Consider the following 19,292-nt stretch of genomic DNA (forward strand, 5'->3'; position numbering starts at 1 on the left):
ATGGGCCTGGTTTGTGCACAGAATACAAAGGTTGCCTCTGTATAGGAACTTGCTGTAATAAAGTCCAGTCACTGCTGCTTTCTACTTGTGCAGGGTGATTGGTCTTGTCTCCATTCTTTCTTGTAGTTTTAAGCAGTCAACTTGTAGAGGGTGGAGCCTGCTGGGTCCTTCCAACAGCTTCTCTTTGCACAGGCTATGTACAGCACAGTTCTGCTGTTTACAAGGAAGTATCTGGGTTTGTAAAGGCATATGATGGACTAATTGGATTTATTTTGTCTATTGAGAAATATACTTGGGTGAGTTTTTGGTGCCTGAAGTCAAGCTTTAAAGCTACCACTTCTGGGTGTGTTGTAGAATTTTTTTAATCAGAAGTTTGTTTACCTTGGCAGAAATCTTGGCATTTTGCCATTGATATGGAAAATGACTGATCATGCCAAAATACTGTCTTTTATTTAAGGATAGTGATAATATGAAGCAGTTTTCACATAGTTGTTTGACTCCTTTTTAAACCATAACAGAAATCACCCAAATGGCCATGATCAAAAGTTTACATACCCTGGAATGTTTGACCTTGGTACAGACACACAAGGTGACACACACGGGTTATCCCACATCTGTGGCTTTTTACATTTCTATTAATGTCTTTTTAAATAGTCAATGTGTTTTTAGCTCTCACATAGGTGCACTGAGCAGGCTGGATACTAAGCCATGGGAAGCAGAAAAAAAAATTGTCAAAAGACCAGTGTAACCAGGTAATGGAACCTTATAAAGATGAAAAGGAATATAAAGATATCCAAAGCCTTTAATATGCCAGTCAGTATTCAACCACTTACGAAGTGGAAAATTTAGTGATCTCTTGATGCTAAGGTCAGGTAGATCAGAAAGATTGTAGCCACAACTGGCAGAAGAATTGTTCAAGATACAAAAAAAAAGCTCACAGGTATCACGAGAAATGCAGGCTGCTCTGGAAAGAGTATGGCTGTTTCAAAGAGCACACTAAAACAATATTTGAATGAAAGAGCTGCATGGTTGAGTTGCCAGAAAAAAATCCTTTACTGTGCCAGTGCCATGAATAAGCCTGGTTACAATATGCCCAGCAATACCTTGACACACCAAAGCTTCTGGCACATCTATCTCGAGTGAAGAGACCAAAATATTGCTTTATGGTCACCAGGGTGGATTTGATTTAAATCATAGTTTTCTACATAAAGACTAAGTATTGCTGGTATAACTTTAATATGCAAGTAGATGAAGATTTGTAGAATAACTTTTCAAATTATTTTTTTTTATCCCCAGTTTAACCATTCATATTTGGACAACTTTTCTGCTGTACTTAGGAAGGAGAAAAATAATCATTACCTTAATAACAATTTAAATAGATTTATTCAAGTGAAACAATAACATTACAGCATATGTTATTTGCTTAAACAAACATCCATGTTTGTTAACTAATTTGGCTAAACAAAATACCGTATTTTTCGCTCCATAAGATGCACTTTTTTCCCCCAAAAAGGGGGGAAAATGTCAGTGCGTCTTATGGAGCGAATATGGAGTGGCCGGTCTGCTATTTCCACCGCGGCCGTGTCAGAATACCGGGCCGGCCGCTCAGCTCTGGAGCGGGACCTTACCTGTTCCTCTATCCATCCGCGCGCTGTCTTCCCGGCTTCTGTAGTGTGGGCGCTCGGCTTGACAGCCGGGTGCCAAGTGCACATGCGCAAGAAGCAGTGCTCTTTTTGAATGGTAAGGTGGCACCTGGGACACGACAGGTCCCAGAAGCCGCCGGACCAATCGCAAAGGGCAGCACTTCTCGCTCATGCGCACTGGGCATCCAGCTGTCAAGCCGAGCGCCCACACTACAGAAGCCGGGAAGACAGCGCGCGGATGGATAGAGGAACAGGTAAGGTCCCGCTGCAGAGCGGACACTAATTAAAGAACAACTCCGCAGAAGAGCGGGTACCTGTCAAATTCAGGTACCCGCTCCCCCCCTCCCCAAAGGTCAGCAGTCTCTGGTCATCTCCTGTACTGTGTCCGCAGTCCATTGGTTCCGAATATTTATTTTCCTGTTTTCTGCCTCTAAATCCTAGGTGCGTCTTATGGTCAGGTACGTCTTATGGAGCGAAAAATACGGTATATATATTTTAAGAAACTTAGACTGTCAGCCCCTTCCTCCTCACACTTAGTTTCACTTCTTGTGCAGATCTATTCCACTCCAAACAATCAGAAAAATATTGTTTCTATTCACTGAACTTCTTGAAATTTAGCACTGAAGGGGTTGATTCTGTATTCATAGGTTTGTAGAAGTTAGGATTAAGGTCTTTTTCTTACTCTGTTCATGTTATAACATTTTTGCTGTGAAGAAGAGGCATGTGATCTCCGCTGAGTCAAATTCAGTTTTGAGAACTGCAAACGTAAACCAAGCATCTGTGATAATATCTTGTAGGCAGCGAAACTGCCCAATAATCTTACAAAAACCTCTGGAAGAGCATGACATTGTGAATGGATTAATGGAATTTATTTACCAAAATAATTAAACATATACAGCCTTATTCTACATAATTAAAAACTAATCTTTATTTCATGATGGAATAACCTTTGGATGGTAATATATTTTCCTCAAAAAGCATTTTATTTTAAAAAATCGATTTAAATCAAAAAAATTTTTTATCATTGATTTTTATCCACCCTGACGGTCACAAACATAAGTGCTATGTTTGGAGAGAGGTCAACAAGACCTATAGCAACAAGAGTACCGTCACCACTGTGGAGCGTAGTGGTGGCTCACTGATGTTTTAGGGGGGGTGAGCTCTAACAGCACAGGGACTCTTGTGAAAAGTGAAGGCAAGATGAATGTAGCATGTTATCAGAGAATACTGGCCGACAATTTGCATTCTTCTGCGTGAAAGCTGCACATGGGGCGCTTTTGGACTTTCCAGCATGACAATAACCCTTCTCATCAAGCCACTCTGGAGAGACCTCAAACATGTAGTTCATGCAAGACGACCAAAGACTTTGCATAACATGGAGGCACTTTGCCAAAACAAATGGACAGCTATACCTGCAAGAATTTGGGGCTTCATAGACAACTATTACAAAAGACTTCATGCTGTCTTTGATGGTAAAGGGGGCGATACACAGTATTCAGAACTAAGGGAATGCAGACTTTTGAACAGGGGTCATTTCATTTGTTTACTTGTTGCCATGTTTAGTTTTATGTTTGTGCCATTCTGTTATGACCTATAGTTGAATATGAATCCCATAAGCATTAAACAAAATGTGTTTTACCTCCTTACTCATGTTTTCTTTAACCACTTGAGCCCCAGAGGATTTACCCCCCTTAATGACCAGGCCTTTTTTTGCTGTTTGGCGCTGCACTAATTCAAATGATAATTGCGCGGTCATGCAATGCTGTACCCAAACAAAATTTACGTCCTTTTCTTCACACAAATGGAGCTTTCTTTTGGTGGTATTTGATCACCTGTGCGCTTTTTATTTTCGGCGCTATAAACAAAAAAAACACGAAAATCTTGAAAAAAAACCAATTTTTTCTACTTTCAGCTATAAAAAATATATCGTAAACTCAAAGTTAGTCATAAATTTAAGCCAAAATGTATTCTGCTACATGTTTTTGGTAAAAAAAATCCCAATAAGTGTATATTGATTGCTTTGTGTGAACGTTATAGCGTCTACAAACTATGGTATAGATACTGTAATTTATGCCTTTTTTTGCTATACAGCGCTGCACTAATTCAAATGATAATTGCGCGGTCATGCAATGCTGTACCCAATCGAAATTTACGTCCTTTTTTTCACACAAATAGAGCTTTCTTTTGGTGGTATTTGATCACCTGTGCGCTTTTTATTTTTGGCGCTATAAACAAAAAAACACGAAAATCTTGAAAAAAAAACAATTTTTTCTACTTTCAGCTATAAAAAATATATCGTAAACTCAAAGTTAGTCATAAATTTAAGCCAAAATGTATTCTGCTACATGTTTTTGGTAAAAAAAATCCCAATAAGTGTATATTGATTGCTTTGTGTGAACGTTATAGCGTCTACAAACTATGGTATAGATACTGTAATTTATGCCTTTTTTTGCTATACAGCGCTGCACTAATTCAAATGATAATTGCGCGGTCATGCAATGCTGTACCCAATCGAAATTTACGTCCTTTTTTTCACACAAATAGAGCTTTCTTTTGGTGGTATTTGATCACCTGTGCGCTTTTTATTTTTGGCGCTATAAACAAAAAAACACGAAAATCTTGAAAAAAAAACAATTTTTTCTACTTTCAGCTATAAAAAATATATCGTAAACTCAAAGTTAGTCATAAATTTCAGCCAAAATGTATTCTGCTACATGTTTTTGGTAAAAAAAATCCCAATAAGTGTATATTGATTGCTTTGTGTGAAAGTTATAGCGTCTACAAACTATGGTATAGATAATTTGAAATTTACACAGCTTTTACTTTCTGACCGCCCATCACATCTCTTGAGGTGCTAAAATACCAGGATAGAACAAACACCCCCAAATGACCCCTTTTTGGAAAGCAAATCTCAGGGAGGGGGAGGGGGGGCCATTTTCTCCCGCTGCTTGTAAAGGCAATTCTGCAGCTAATTAACCACTAGGAATGCTTTTACATGAAAGCCCATTTCCGGCTGAAAAAAATAAAACCAGGATGATGCCTGCAGCTGCAGGCATCACCCTGGTATAACCATTCAAAGTCCAGTGATGTACCAGTACGTCACTGGTCCTTGTTGGGTGTATATGCTATGTTCTTTTTTTCTTTATGCAGCCTGTGGGCTGAATGAAAAAAAAGAGAAGAAATCTCTGCCAGAAAAAGTGTGTGGTATGCCCACCATTAGAAACCTCCCTCAATCCACCCACTTCTAATGGTGGGCACATATGAAATGTGCCAACAAATATAAAATATATATGCCGAAGCATGGGGGCCATCCACCCACTGGCCACCCCAGGCCCCCATGCTTTGGCATATATTTTCTTTTTTTTAACTGCGGATGAAAAATCTCATCCGACAGCACTGCACACACCTACTTATGTCTATTCTGAAAGCAAGACCCTGTTGCTGTCAGAATAAACAGGTCAGTGCTGCAGTTTGACGTTCCTGCAAAGAAATCAACAAGGGTTAACAATAAAACATAAACTCAACAACTTTATAATGAAAAGTGTGTGGTGGTATGCCCACCATTAGAAACCTCCCTCAATCCACCCACTTCTAATGGTGGGCACATATGAAATGTGCCAACAAATATAAAATATATATGCCGAAGCATAGGGGCCATCCACCCAGTGGCCACCCCAGGCCCCCATGCTTTGGCATATATTCTCTTTTTTTTAACTGCGGATGAAAAATCTCATCCGACAGCACTGCACACACCTACTTATGTCTATTCTGAAAGCAAGACCCTGTTGCTGTCAGAATAAACAGGTCAGTGCTGCAGTTTGACGTTCCTGCAAAGAAATCAACAAGGGTTAACAATAAAACATAAACTCAACAACTTTATAATGAAAAGTGTGTGGTGGTATGCCCACCATTAGAAACCTCCCTCAATCCACCCACTTCTAATGGTGGGCACATATGAAATGTGCCAACAAATATAAAATATATATGCCGAAGCATAGGGGCCATCCACCCAGTGGCCACCCCAGGCCCCCATGCTTTGGCATATATTCTCTTTTTTTTAACTGCGGATGAAAAATCTCATCCGACAGCACTGCACACACCTACTTATGTCTATTCTGAAAGCAAGACCCTGTTGCTGTCAGAATAAACAGGTCAGTGCTGCAGTTTGACGTTCCTGCAAAAAAATCAACAATGGTTAACAATAAAACATAAACTCAATAAAACAACTTTATAAGGAAAAGTGTGTGGTGGTATGCCCACCATTAGAAACCTCCCTCAATCCACCCACTTCTAATGGTGGGCACACATGAAATGTGCCAACAAATATAAAATATATATGCCGAAGCATAGGGGCCATCCACCCACAGGCCACCCCAGGCCCCCATGCTTTGGCATATATTCTGTTTTTTATAACTGCGGATGAAAAATCTCATCCAACAGCGCTGCTCACGCTGACTTATGTCTATTCTGAGAGCAAGTTCCTGTTGCTGTCAGAATAAACAGGTCAGCGCTGCAGCTGAAAGCATTCCTGCAAACAGAAATGGTTAACAATAAAACAACAATAAACCAGTGAAAGTCGAACAATCGCAAAAATGACAACAAAAAAAACTATAACTATTTTTGGTTTTTACATTTTTTTATTTTTTGGGGGGGTATTTGTACTTTTATTTATTTTTTTTATTTTTTTTAACTTTTTTTTCCAAACTTCAAACATTTAAACAGCTGGTAGGGTCTCTTCAAATGCGATAGCCAGTTTCCTGACTACCGAACATCTTTTGAGACCCTGTGTAAATGTGCCCTGATCTGTGCCGTGCTGTACCCTATACTAATAGTTCACTAGTGTATGGTAGAGGCGGAAGCAGGGCTTGATGCAGAGGCCAGGTTGGCCAGGACAGGAGGGACAACAATAGCGGCTGTCACGCCTAATTCCACGTTTGCTGCAGACACGACATCTTTTTTGGGGTCTTCTTTGGGTTGGGGTACCAGGAATGGTATCGAGAAAATGTCTCTCATGCAGACGGCTAACTGCATCTGGGAGAGGGATTTGGGGCACAGCACCTTCTGGATACAAAAGGGCCCTGATGTTCTCTAACTGGAAATTTAGGTATGATCCACTATGTCCAGTTGCTTTATAGAGAACAAAAGCATTATATAGAGCCAATTGAAATAAATAAACTGACACTTTTATGTACCAGCGTTTGGATTTTCGGGAAACTAAATACGGCTGCATCATCTGGTCATTGAAGTCCACCCCTCCCATGTTAAGGTTATAATCGTGGACACAGAGGGGCTTCTCAACAACACCAGTTGCCGTGGTAATTTGGACGGTCGTATCTGCATGAATGGAAGACAGGAGGTAAACATCCCGTTTGTCCTTCCACTTCACTGCGAGCAATTCTTCATTTCTCAAGCAGGCTTTTTCCCCCTTTTTAAGACGGGTATTTACAAGCCGTTGGGGGAAGCCTCGGCGATTAGATCGCACAGTGCCACATGTGCAAATTCCCAAATTGAACAAATGTCTAAATAGTGGCACGCTTGAATAAAAATTGTCCACGTATAAGTGGTACCCCATGTGGAAATAGGATGACGCCAAGTCCCAAACTATCTTGCCACTGCTCCCCATGTAGTCTGGGCATCCGGGGGGCTCCAAGTAACTATCTTTTCCCTCGTAAATCCGAAACTTACATGTATAGCCTGTTGCCCTCTCACAGGTCTTATACATCTTGATCCCATATCTGGCACGCTTGCTGGGGAGATATTGTTTGATTACAAGGCGGCCAGAATATTGAATGAGGGACTCATCGATGCAGATGTTTTTCTGGGGAGTATACACATCTGCAAATTTTTGGTTAAAGTGATTTACGAGGGGCCGAATTTTGTGGAGCCGGTCAAATTCAGGGTCACCCCGAGGACGACTGAGTGAGTTGTCGTAGAAGTGCATAAAACGCATTATACTCTCATATCTATGCCTGGCCATGGCAGCAGAGAACACGGGCATGTGAACAAGAGGGTCGGTGGACCAATACAACCGCAACTGATTTTTATCATTAATGCCCATGTTGAGGGTTAGGCCCAAAAAAACTTTAAATTCGGAAACCGTAATGGGTTTCCATGCGAATGGTCTGGCAAGGTTTGAATTTGGGTTGGCGGCGATAAATTGGCGTGCATATAAATTGCTTTGATCCACAATCAATGCATAAAGATCTTCTGTGAAAAACAGCTCAAAAAAATTAAGGGGAGTATTTAAATTTGCTGTTTCCACCTGAATTCCGGGTTGGGCAGTGAATGGGGGAAGTACGGGTGCTGCAGAATTTGTGGGCTGCCAATCGGGATTTGCAAGCACATCCGGAAGGACACTAGGGGCTCTACGGGCCTGTCTGCGAATTCTTGGTGGCCGCGGGACACTACTTGTGCTCGCCACCGCACCAGCTTGTACTGCACTTATGGGACTCGCCACGTCACCAAGTGATACTGCAGTGCTGGTATGCCTACGACCAGGACGTACTAGGCCGCTGGTGCTCGCCAGTTCACCAAAAGATACTGCGGCACTAGTACTGGCACTCTGCTGCATATGAGAGTCATCATGCATTTGTACCACCTCAGCAACCTGTGAATGGGATCGGGTACGCCTGACCTTAGCAGGGACCACTTCCTCGTCGCCTGAGCTAGCTGTCAGGGTGCCGCTGCTGTCTATAGGTTCGTATTCTGAGCCTGATTCTGCCAGTGAGTCTTCCCCTTCGCTCTCACTTGACATGCTCAGAATCCTATAGGCCTCTTCACTAGTGTACCTTTGCTTAGACATTTTGGCCACTAAATTTACAGGTACCTAGTGCGACTCACGGGAAAAAGAGCACCTGGCTGTCAGGGACTGCTTGAACTGCTACAAAAAATTTACCGACAAGTGCTAACAGATATCAGGCCTGATTCTGTGAACACTGCGGTTTTGTGTGTAATATGTATCAAGTGACAGTTATCTACTGACACTGCACTTGCCGGGGGAGAAGGGGGGGGCGTAGGGGCTAAACGCAGGTGCTGGCAGGTGTTGGGGCTGATCCCGCTAACACTGCGTTTTTGGGGATACTAAAGTAATGTGAATGCTGGTATAGCGCTGATCTGATCAAAGATATTGATCCAATCAGACACTATACTAGCAATGAAGGTTTAGCGTGCAAGTAAGCGTGTTCCTGGCAATCAAGGGGTCAAATGTGATTATCTGTGTACTAGCGGGCAAACTGGTGCTATCTGGGAGGGGCGCTAACACTATTGGAAGTCGCTAGCGACACTGATACAGTGATCAGTAAAAATTGGTTCACTGAGCAGTGACACTGGTGACAGGGCAGTGAAGGGGTCAACTCAGGGGGGAGGGGGGGGGCGATCAAGGGGTTAGACGGGATCACTGGTGTATTAGCGGGCAATCTGGCGCTATCTGGGAGGGGCGCTAACACTAACGGAAGTCGCCAGCGACACTGATACAGTGATCAGTAAAAATTGGTTCACTGATCAGTGACACTGGTGACAGGGCAGTGAAGGGGTCAACTCGGGGAGGGGGGGGGCGATCAAGGGGTTAGACGGGACTACTGGTGTATTAGCGGGCAATCTGGCGCTATCTGGGAGGGGCGCTAACACTAACGGAAGTCGCCAGCGACACTGATACAGTGATCAGTAAAAATTGGTTCACTGATCAGTGACACTGGTGAGAGGGCAGTGAAGGGGTCAACTCGGGGGGGGGGGGGGGGGCGATCAAGGGGTTAGACGGGACTACTGGTGTATTAGTGGGCAATCTGGCGCTATCTGGGAGGGGCGCTAACACTATCGGAAGTCGCCAGCGACACTGATACAGTGATCAGTAAAAATCGCTTCACTGATCAGTGACACTGGTGACAGGGCAGTTAAGGGGTTAACTGGGGGGGTGGGGGGGGAAATTAAGGGGTTAAATGGCTTTATTGGTGTACTGGGGGGCAAACTGGCGCTATCTGGGAGGGGCGCTAGCACTATTGGAAGTCGCCAGCGACACTGATACAGTGATCAATAAAAATCGCTTCACTGATCAGGTACACTGGTGACAGGGCAGTGAAGGGTTAACTGGGGGGGGGCAATCAGGGGGTTAAATGTGTCCTAGAGTGTGTTCTAACTGTTAGTGTAGTGTTTTACTCACGTTTAAATGTCTCTTCTTCTCTGTCTGGAACGGAATGTGTCCAGGCAGAGAAGAATGACATCATATCCTGCCCTGTGTAAATATCAACACAGGACAGGATAGGACAGGGACCGATCATCCGATTTCAGCCAGAAATCACTGGCTGAAATCTAATGATTGATCCCTCCTGGATCGAATCGGATCACCCGCGGGTCGGCGGGCGCGCGCGCGCGCGCCCCCTGCCCGCGAAAGTGTCGGGAGCGCGGAACCCGTTTTTAAACGTGGTTTTGCGCTCCACTGCCGCCCTGCACACGTATAAACACAGTGGCAGGGCGGCAAGCGGTTAACCACTTGGTAACTGCACAATAGCCGAGTGATGGTTACTGAGCAGTTATCCAGTTCTGGGAGGAGGTCATATGACGTCCTCCCAGAACACGCACCCCCAGCGATCTCTGTGATCACGGTGTCCTACGGAAACGGCTGATCACATGAGGTAAAAGGCCAATCACAGCGGCCTTTTACCACGTGATCAGCTGTGTCCAATGACACAGCAGATGACGGGGTAAATACAGTTGTCGGTTATCGCCAGCACTTTCTTCATGCTGTCACAGAGCAGATCAGCACTGATCATCAGGGCACTGATGATCAGTACCCAGCAATGCTGCCCGTCAGTGACCATCAGTGCCTCCAATGCCCACCAGTGCCGCCTCAATCGGTGCTGCCTATCTGTGCCGCCTCATCACACCAGTGAAGGTGAAAAATTACCTGTTTGCCAAATTTTATAATAGAAACAAACTTTTTTTTTTTTTTTTTTTTTTTTTTTTCCAAATTCAATTTTGATCCTTTCTTTTATAGTTAAAAAAATTTAAAAAACCCAGTGGCAATTAAGTGCCGCCAAAAGAAAGCTAAAAAAATTATTACAATTTCATATAGGTACAATGTTGCATGACTGCGCAATTGTCAAAGTGTAACAGTGCTGAACCCTGAAAATTGGCCTGGGCATGAAGGGGGTATAAGTGCCCAGTAGGCAAGTGGTTAAAATGATACATACTGTATATTATCAATTCTACAAGAGTATTCAAACTATTGAGAGCCATATGTACAGTTGTGCTTGAAAGTTTATACTGTACATCCGGCTGAATTTAAGGTTGGACTAAAAGCATAAGTGAGAAGACCAAACACATTTATTTTTAATGTGATTTGGATTAACCCCTTGTCACCAACTCCTCCCAGCCCTTTGAGCGGTTTGTGATGCCAGGGGTGGGATTTAGGGTCATGTGACTGCCGTGATTTGCTGTTACGGCGATCAGTTGATCGGTAAGCTCCTGACCGTAAGTAGCGATTGGGACCTTTCTGTGGGGTTCCGGTAAATGTGCCAGAAGCACACAGGGTGCGCACTCTCGTCACATTTGTTTACATTGGGTGCCAAGGCCAGGCTGCTGAAAGGCCACTTATTTGCATACGCTTGGTGCCAAAGAGTTAAGCAATTGGGCATTACAGAATAGTCATTGCCCATATGGTCCGGTTTAGTTTGCAAAGCCTGAGTTTTTAATTTATTAACCCTTTTAGCGTTGATGACTGCTTGCACTCTTTAGTGATATTTGTGAATGGGGCACTTTAATAAAGTTCTTGGTAAAAAGCCTCTAGGTCCTCTAAATATATTGGTTATCTAGGATCAGTAGCTTGAGATCAGTTTGAGATCTCCCCATAGAGATTTAGGAATGTCGTAGGTGAAAGGTCTAGAACAGCCTTCACAATCGAAGTATGAATATGTTGAGGATCAATGTCATACTGCAAAGCCAAAGTGCTCTCCAGGCTGACGAATGCAAATTTTTTTTTTTCTGCAATATTTTGTTGCGCTTCTCCTTGCCTTTGGTTTTTATTAAATCCCTTGTACCTCTGTGGCTTGCATACGCCTTAAACTTCAAGAATCCACCTCCATGCTTCACAGTAGGAATGTTGTGCTGCTTCCTATATGCTTTATTGAATACTCACAAAACGGTGTTTGGGCGTGAGGACACCGACCTTGAACTCTATGGCCACAAAACAATTATTCCAGAGGTTTTGAAGCATCTGTGTGCTTTTAGGTATATTCTAATCAGTTTTGTGTATTTGGAGCAGCAAACATGGGTGTGAACCTATGAGCAAAACTAACTGTTTGTAAAGCTGTAACATGGTATGACTTCAGCCACTTATAAAGCAATATATATTGTAAATTGACTTGTTGATTAAAACAGTTGTGCAACTTAACTTTTTTTTTTTTCCCCCTTTTTAAGGATTTTTAAAGACAAGAGCTTGAAGCTGCAACCATGGCACCTGCCGTCGGCGGCCCAGTGGGCTACACCCCCCCGGAAGGAGGCTGGGGTTGGGTAGTGGTTATTGGAGCCTTTGTATCTATTGGCTTTTCATATGCCTTCCCCAAATCCATCACTGTCTTCTTTAAAGATATAGAAGCAATTTTTAGTGCAACAAGCAGTGAAGTTTCCTGGATTTCTTCAATTATGTTGGCAGTCATGTATGCAGGAGGTAAGGTTATTTTAAATGTCAAATATCTGCTATATTATACATTATAAAATGTATATTTGTTAATGCCACAGACACACTGTGATCCAAGGTACTGGTCCTAATGCTAGCTTTAGAGAGGATGCAACTCTGTGATGGAACAGTAGGTTTCAGTAGTGCCTTTATAGATTGTGTTAGCCATCCAGATTACATAGTTTTTCACTAGAACAGACATTATCTGATTTTCAGTTATTCTATAGCTATTGCACTGTATATCATATTTTTATATGCAAGTTTAAGGGTCAGCTTAATGTAAACTGGTACTTGCAGAGCACTGTACAGGATCTAGGACGGAGGGTGTGCATTACTGATGAGGAATGGATTGAAGGTCTCATAACTATATACACTAACATAAGTTGGGGTGTATTCACATGGATGCATAGTTTTGTACATATGTGCAGAGGACCATGCTCATCTGAGCAGGTGACTTTTGCAGCCAGCCTGTTAAAATCCACCAAAAGGCAAAGGCTGTTTTGGCTCTTCACAGATATTCATGCACATCACTGCTTGTTGTCTGAGATTTTTTTTTTCTTTCCTGCACTATAAAACGTTACTGAAATGCTAACGGTACTAAAACACTACTACAACCTGACAAACGCTATAATTTTTTATCCAGGTTTTTTTTTTTTTTTCTTTTTCTTGAGCTTATAAAAATACTAGTGTGCATGGAGCCTTAATGTTTAGACAAATCTATAATGGTAAATATTAGCACAAATGGAAGCAAACCTAAAGCCTCATCTAAAAAAAAAAAAAAAAAAAATACTCGCCAATTACAACCTGTAGCATATGCTTATTTACTGCTCTAGGAAGCTTGGATTACATCACGCACCCTATGTCTATGCCCACCACTTCTAATAATTTTAATACAGCACATTTAGCAAAAGGCAAAAATAGTTAATTACTTGTTACACCCCACACACCCACAAATGTCTTAACTGGTTTAGGACTTTAACTTACTGTAAAATCCTTTCAAATTCATTGTGACACTAAGTGTAAAAAGAGGGCTGGGGGGAGGGGAAAGATGTGTGGGTTACAGTGAAGGAAATAAGTATTTGATCCCCTGCTGATTTTGAATGTTTGCCCACTCCCAAAGAAATGATCAGTCTAAAAATCGAATGTTAAGTGTATTGTAACACACAGAATAGCAAAAAAAAAAAAAAAATCACAAGAAATGCATGTTTAACAAATTATGCACTGATTTGCATGTTCATGAGGGAAATAAGTATTTGATTCTCTTCACAAAACATGACTTGGTACTTGGTGGCAAATCCCTTCTTGGCAATCAGAGGTCAGATGTTTCCTGTAGTTGGCCACCAGGTTTGCACACATCTCAGGAGGGTTTGTGGTCCGCTCCTCTTGGCAGATCCTCTCCAAGTCATTAGGATTTGTTGGCTGACTCAAACTTTCAACTCTCTCCACAGATTTTCAATCTGATTAAGGTCTGGAGACTGGCTAGGCCACTCCAAGACCTTGATGTGCTGCTTCTTGAGCCACTCCTTACCTTGGCTGTGTGTTTTGGGTCATTGTCCTGCTGGAACACCCATCCACGACCCATTTTCAATGCCCTGACTGAGGGAAGAAGGTTCTCACCCAAGATTTGACTGTACATTGCCCCGTCCATCGTCCCTTTGATGCGGTGCAGTTGTCCTGTCCCTTTTGCAGAAAAACACCCCCAAAGCAGAATGTTTCCACCACCATGTTTGACAGTTGGGATGGTGTTCTTGGGGTCATAGGCAGCATTCCGGCTCCTCCAAACACGGCAAGTTGAGTTGATGCCGAAGAGCTCGATTTTGGTCTCATCTGACGACAACACTTTCAACCAGTCCTCTGTATCATTCACATGTTCAGTGGCAAACTTCAGACGGTCCTGGACATCTGCTTTCTTGAGCAGAGGGACCTTGTGGGCACTAAAGGATTTCAGTCCTTGTCGGCATAGTGTTAGCAATTGTTTTCTTGGTGACTGCGGTCCCAGCTGCCTTGAGATCGACCAGATCCTCACATGTAGTTCTGGGATGATTCCTCACTGTTCTCATGATCGACACTCCACGAGGTGAGATCTTGCATGGTGCACCAGACCTAGGGGGACTGACAGTTGTTTTGTGCTTCTTCCATTTGTGAATGATTGCACCAACTGTTGTCACCTTCTCACCAAGCTTCTTGGCAATAGTTTAGTAACCCAGTCCAGCCTTGTGTAGGTCTACTATCTTTATTCTGTAAGTGACCACCTTAAATTGTTAACCAAAAGTCACTATATCACACCTGATGCAGATAATTATCTTCTAAATACAATATTATATGCAGGTGTAACTCGAAAAATTAGAATATCGTGCAAAAGTTCATTTATTTCAGTAATGCAACTTAAAAGGTGAAATATATGAGATAGACTCATTTACATGCAAAGCAAGATAGTTCAAGCCGTGATTTGTCATAATTGTGGTAATTATGGCTTGCAGCTCATGAAAACCCCAAATCCACAATCTCAGAAAATTAGAATATTACATGCAATCAATAAAACAAGGATTGTACAAAGAACAATATCGCACCTCTGAAAAGTATAAGCATGCATATGTACTCCGTACTTGGTTTGGGCCCCTTTTGCAGCAATTACTGCCTTAATGCAGCGTGGCATGGAAGCTATCAGCCTGTGGCACTGCTGAGGTGTTATAGAAGATCAGGATGCTTCAATAGAGGCCTTCAGCTCTTCTGCATTGTTCGGTCTCATGTCTCATCTTTCTCTTGGCAATGCCCCATAGATTCTCTATGGGGTTCAGGTCAGGCGTGTTTGCTGGCCAATCAAGCACAGTAATCCCACGGAAATTGAACCAGGTTTTGGTGCTTTTGGCAGTGTGGGCAGGTGCCAAATCCTGCTGGAAAATTAAGTCAGCATCCCCATAAAGCTCATCTTCGGAAGGAAGCATGAAGTGCTCCAAAATCTCCTAGTAGACTGCTGCGTTGACCCTGGACTTAATGAAGCACAGTGAACCAACACCAGCAGATGACATGGCTCCCCAAATCAACACAGACTGTGGAAACTTCACACTGGACTTCAAGCATCTTGCAGTGTGTGCCTCTCCATTCTTCCTCCATACTCTGGGTCCTTGGTTTCCAAATGAAATGCAAAAGTTGCTCTCATCTGTAAAGAGGTCTTTGGACCACTGAGCAACAGACTAGGTCTATTTTTCTGTAGCCTAGGTAAGACACTTCTGACGTTTGTCCAGGAGCGGCTTGACAAGAGGAATACGACATTTGAAACCCAAGTCCAGGATCCGTCTGTGTCCGGTGGCTAATGATGCACTGACTCCAGCCTCAGTCCACTCCTTGTGAAAGTCCCCAACACTTTTGAATGGCCTTTTCCTGACAATCCTCTCCAGGCTGCGGTCATCCCTGCTGCTTGTGCACCTTTTTTCTTTCACACTTTTCCCTTCCACATAACTTTCTATTAATGTGCTTTTTTACAGCACTTTGGCAACATCCAACTTCTTTTGCAATTACCTTTTTGAGGCTTTCCCTCCTTATGGAGGGTGTCAATGATGGTTTTCTGCACAACTGTCAGGTCAGTAGTCTTTCCAATGATTGTGATTCCTACTGAACTATACTGATAGACCATTTAAAGGCTCGGGAACTCTTTGCAGGTGTTATGGCTTAATTAGCTTGAGTGTGACACTTTGAGCCTAGAATATTGCACCTTTTCACAATATTAAAATTTTCTGAGTGTGGATTTGGGGTTTTCATGAGCTGTAAGCCATAATCATTACAATTATGACAAATCACGGCTTGAACTATCTTGCTTTGCATGTAATGAGTCTATCTCATATATTTCACCTTTTAAGTCGCATTACTGAAATAAATGATTATTTTGCACGATATTCTAATTTTTCGAGTTTCACCTGTATGTTGCTGCCACTCTCCCTCAAAAATTATATAGTATCACCCCTAATCCAGTGTATACAAGTGGCTTACGTGAGCTATGGAAGAAGCCTCATTTGTTCAGTGCTGTTTTGGACTGCTTGCTTTCGAACCCCTTACTCTTGCATCTTATCCCAGACAGTTACGTATTGTATTTCTGTGCTTTGTATTTGACCTATTATCTGATACTACCTATGATATTTGTTATAGAACTAAAAAATGTTGCGCTCCCAATCTCAAACAAACTAATAAATTAGTGACTTCAAATTTATATATCCATGAAAAACAAACATACCATGCATAAATGAATATCAAGTTAAATGTGATGTGAATCAAATAAAATAAAAAAGTCCCATTACTCAAATAGTCCAAAAAAAGGGATTTGTGATGACGTGATCCAAACACACCATTTGTGACTTTTCGTGAATCCTTAAATCATTAAAGATGTGCGCTCACCTTCCTTACAAGCCTAACAGGCTTAATACACTTTGTTCACATACGTGGAACCTGCTAGAATTTGCAACAGCATGGAATGGATGTTGGATACCTCCTATGTACTCCACAATGCCTCTCTCCTTATACACTCGTTATCCCTGCAGGGATCTCTCCCTCCAGCTGCTCAGGATCCCCTGCTCATTCTTAGATGTTCCTCAGTGTCATGAAGCAAAAAAGGAAATGTGGACATAATGCTTTTTCCTTATAAGCTTTCCCTTATTTAAATGCTCAATATATGCTCTCACATTGAATAAAATTAAAAAGCGCTTTGGTATTAAAAAATCCTTTGCCTGTGTGTGCCCCGCACAGCATGTATACTCGCTGTATGCTCTCTGGTGCCGAGTGATGTCGTAGCCCCAGCCCTACGCATTACGCCATAGGTCACGTGGCTTCATCAGGGGGTTGTAATTGTCTGTATTACTATTCTGACTTCATGTGAAACACTGAGAAGCAGCTCAGGATTTTTTCTTTCTGTCTTGGTGTTTGTGTTTATTTTTTAAACTCTATTGCTTTTTTTTTTTTTTTTTTTTTTTTTTTTTTGTTTTTTTTTTTTTGTATCTTTAAAAAGAATTTGTGAGTAAGATCTCTGCCATGGTGGCTGACTCAAAACCCTGGAGATTGCAAGCGTACCTGTCCAATGCACCTTGTGTATTCACAAAGATGCTAGCCCCTGTTTGCTCTGTTGCATTCATAGGGTGTCCCCATTGTGGGGTATCTGGACAACCTGTTCCTGCAAAACGGTTGGCTTGATGTGTCAAGACAACATCCAAAAGACTTCTTTAACAGATTGGTTGGTTGCCTTCTGAACCTCCAGAAATCCGTGCTTGAACAGACTTACAGTATCCCTTGGAGAGTATAGGTCTTCCAGATACTGCTCAGTCCAAGTTTTTTCTTCCTTAAGACAAACCCTAGAACTCTCTTGAATTTTTGCATAGGAGTTCTGGGCTTGATGGTGGCCTCCTTTTTGTGGCAGTCCCATGTGTCCAGTTCTGCTCCCTGCTGTTAAAACTCTATGTTCTGGTTGCTTGGGATGAGGTTACTCCCAGGATCAAGTTTTGTTTCCATCTTAGTTTACATATTCAGCCTTGGCATTGGAAATTCTCCAATTGATGTTGAAGATCTTACAGTGGATGGTAGGCTGCGGGAACATCCTTTTCAAGAGACAACTTTGCTTACTGGAGAAAGCTACTCTCCTGATCATCGTAAGGATCAAGAAGATTAGTTTGGTTACCCATTCACTATCCAAGCCCCTGACTATGAAACCTGAATTCTTAGCCCCCTGGCAGACATTCCGTGGGCTGTTCAGATTGCCTGAATCATCTGTTCCAAGGATCGGTTTGCCTCCCCGTTTTTAATGGTTGCTGTTTTTCACAGTATGCCTGTTTAAAGCTCAGGTCTTAACCTCCCTAGTGGTATGATTGATTATGTCAGTATTTCTGTGCTGAAAGCGGTACATTGTTTTCAATGGAAATATGTTTTTATTGTAAGCCTGTAATTCTTAGGAATAACTCACTGAAATCTGTTTTTACAAGAGTCTAGTAGACATCCTTGGTGCAATAAAGTTTAATAAATGAAGTCATAAATTATAATATAATAAATTAAATGTAATCAAATCAAACACACGGAACTCTGTCCAAACCATATTATATAGACACTGCATATTCTAGAAGACTTCACGGGTGTGATAAATTTTGAAACATGGGACTGCACAAAGTCCGACATCGCAATCAGGACAGTGGAACCTCGTTTCCTTGTGGATTTTTTTTACACTCAAAAGGATGCTGCCTTTTTTTGGGGTTGGTGGGATGTGGTCCATAAAATGACATCCAGTCAGATGTTCTGGGTTGACAACTCCCATAGCATGTCATCCGGATTCCGCCACTTTCCAGATAGTCCACATGAACCACAGGCTTGTCATGGTTTTTGTGGAACAGAATATAGGCATTCCACAAGCACTGTTCCAGAAGATACCGGAAAATCTTTTAATAGTATTTCCTCTGCTGCTTTCTCATCGCCGGATAGAAAGTCATAGCTTGGTCAGCTCTGTCGACCTCTCCCATGGTGCTGTTGTCAATGACAACCTGCGGTTTCTGGATGTTTTTCCCACCTTAATTTGTACAATCACTGTGGAGGCATTGTGAATGGTATTCATTAGGCACACATCCTTCTTGTCTCGCCATCTAAGTGCAATCATTTTGCCTTTCTGCCAGGTAACTAATTCTCCCAACTTTAGTTTGTTTTTTGCAAACTTCGAAGGTAGGTTGCGCTGGTTAGCCCGAACGGTTCCATATTCATCAGTTTTGTGCTGAAGAAGAACCTCAAAGTTCTAGAGAGGTGTAGAAATTGTCTGTTACACAGTAGCCTTGGTTTAGCAGAGGCTCAATCAGTGACCGGATGGAAGATGTTGCCATTCCGTAGTTGCTGTACTTGGGATCAAATTTTGTGCCTTTGCTGGTGTATGATGGTGTTCCAGATGTAGCCGGTAGAGCATTCGCACAGCAGGTAGGATTTGACGCAAAATCATGCTCTTGGACGTGATATACTGTATCCAG

The 19,292-nt window shown here is 42.3% G+C and overlaps 1 protein-coding gene across 1 annotated transcript in view; it reads left to right on the forward strand.

Annotated features, from left to right (window-relative positions):
- SLC16A1 (solute carrier family 16 member 1) overlaps window positions 1-19,292 on the forward strand; it is a 67,655-nt gene that overhangs the window by 24,266 nt on the left and 24,097 nt on the right. The window contains exon 2 of the mRNA XM_089676730.1: window positions 12,054-12,303. Within this exon, the coding sequence (XP_089532856.1) occupies window positions 12,087-12,303 (217 nt within the window). The 5' untranslated portion in view covers window positions 12,054-12,086. The remainder of the gene's footprint in view (window positions 1-12,053; window positions 12,304-19,292) is intronic.

This window comes from Staurois parvus, unplaced genomic scaffold, assembly GCF_062004578.1.
Source record: "Staurois parvus isolate SC_StPar_1 unplaced genomic scaffold, SC_StPar_1.0 ptg000172l, whole genome shotgun sequence".
Classification (NCBI taxonomy): Eukaryota; Metazoa; Chordata; class Amphibia; order Anura; family Ranidae; genus Staurois; species Staurois parvus.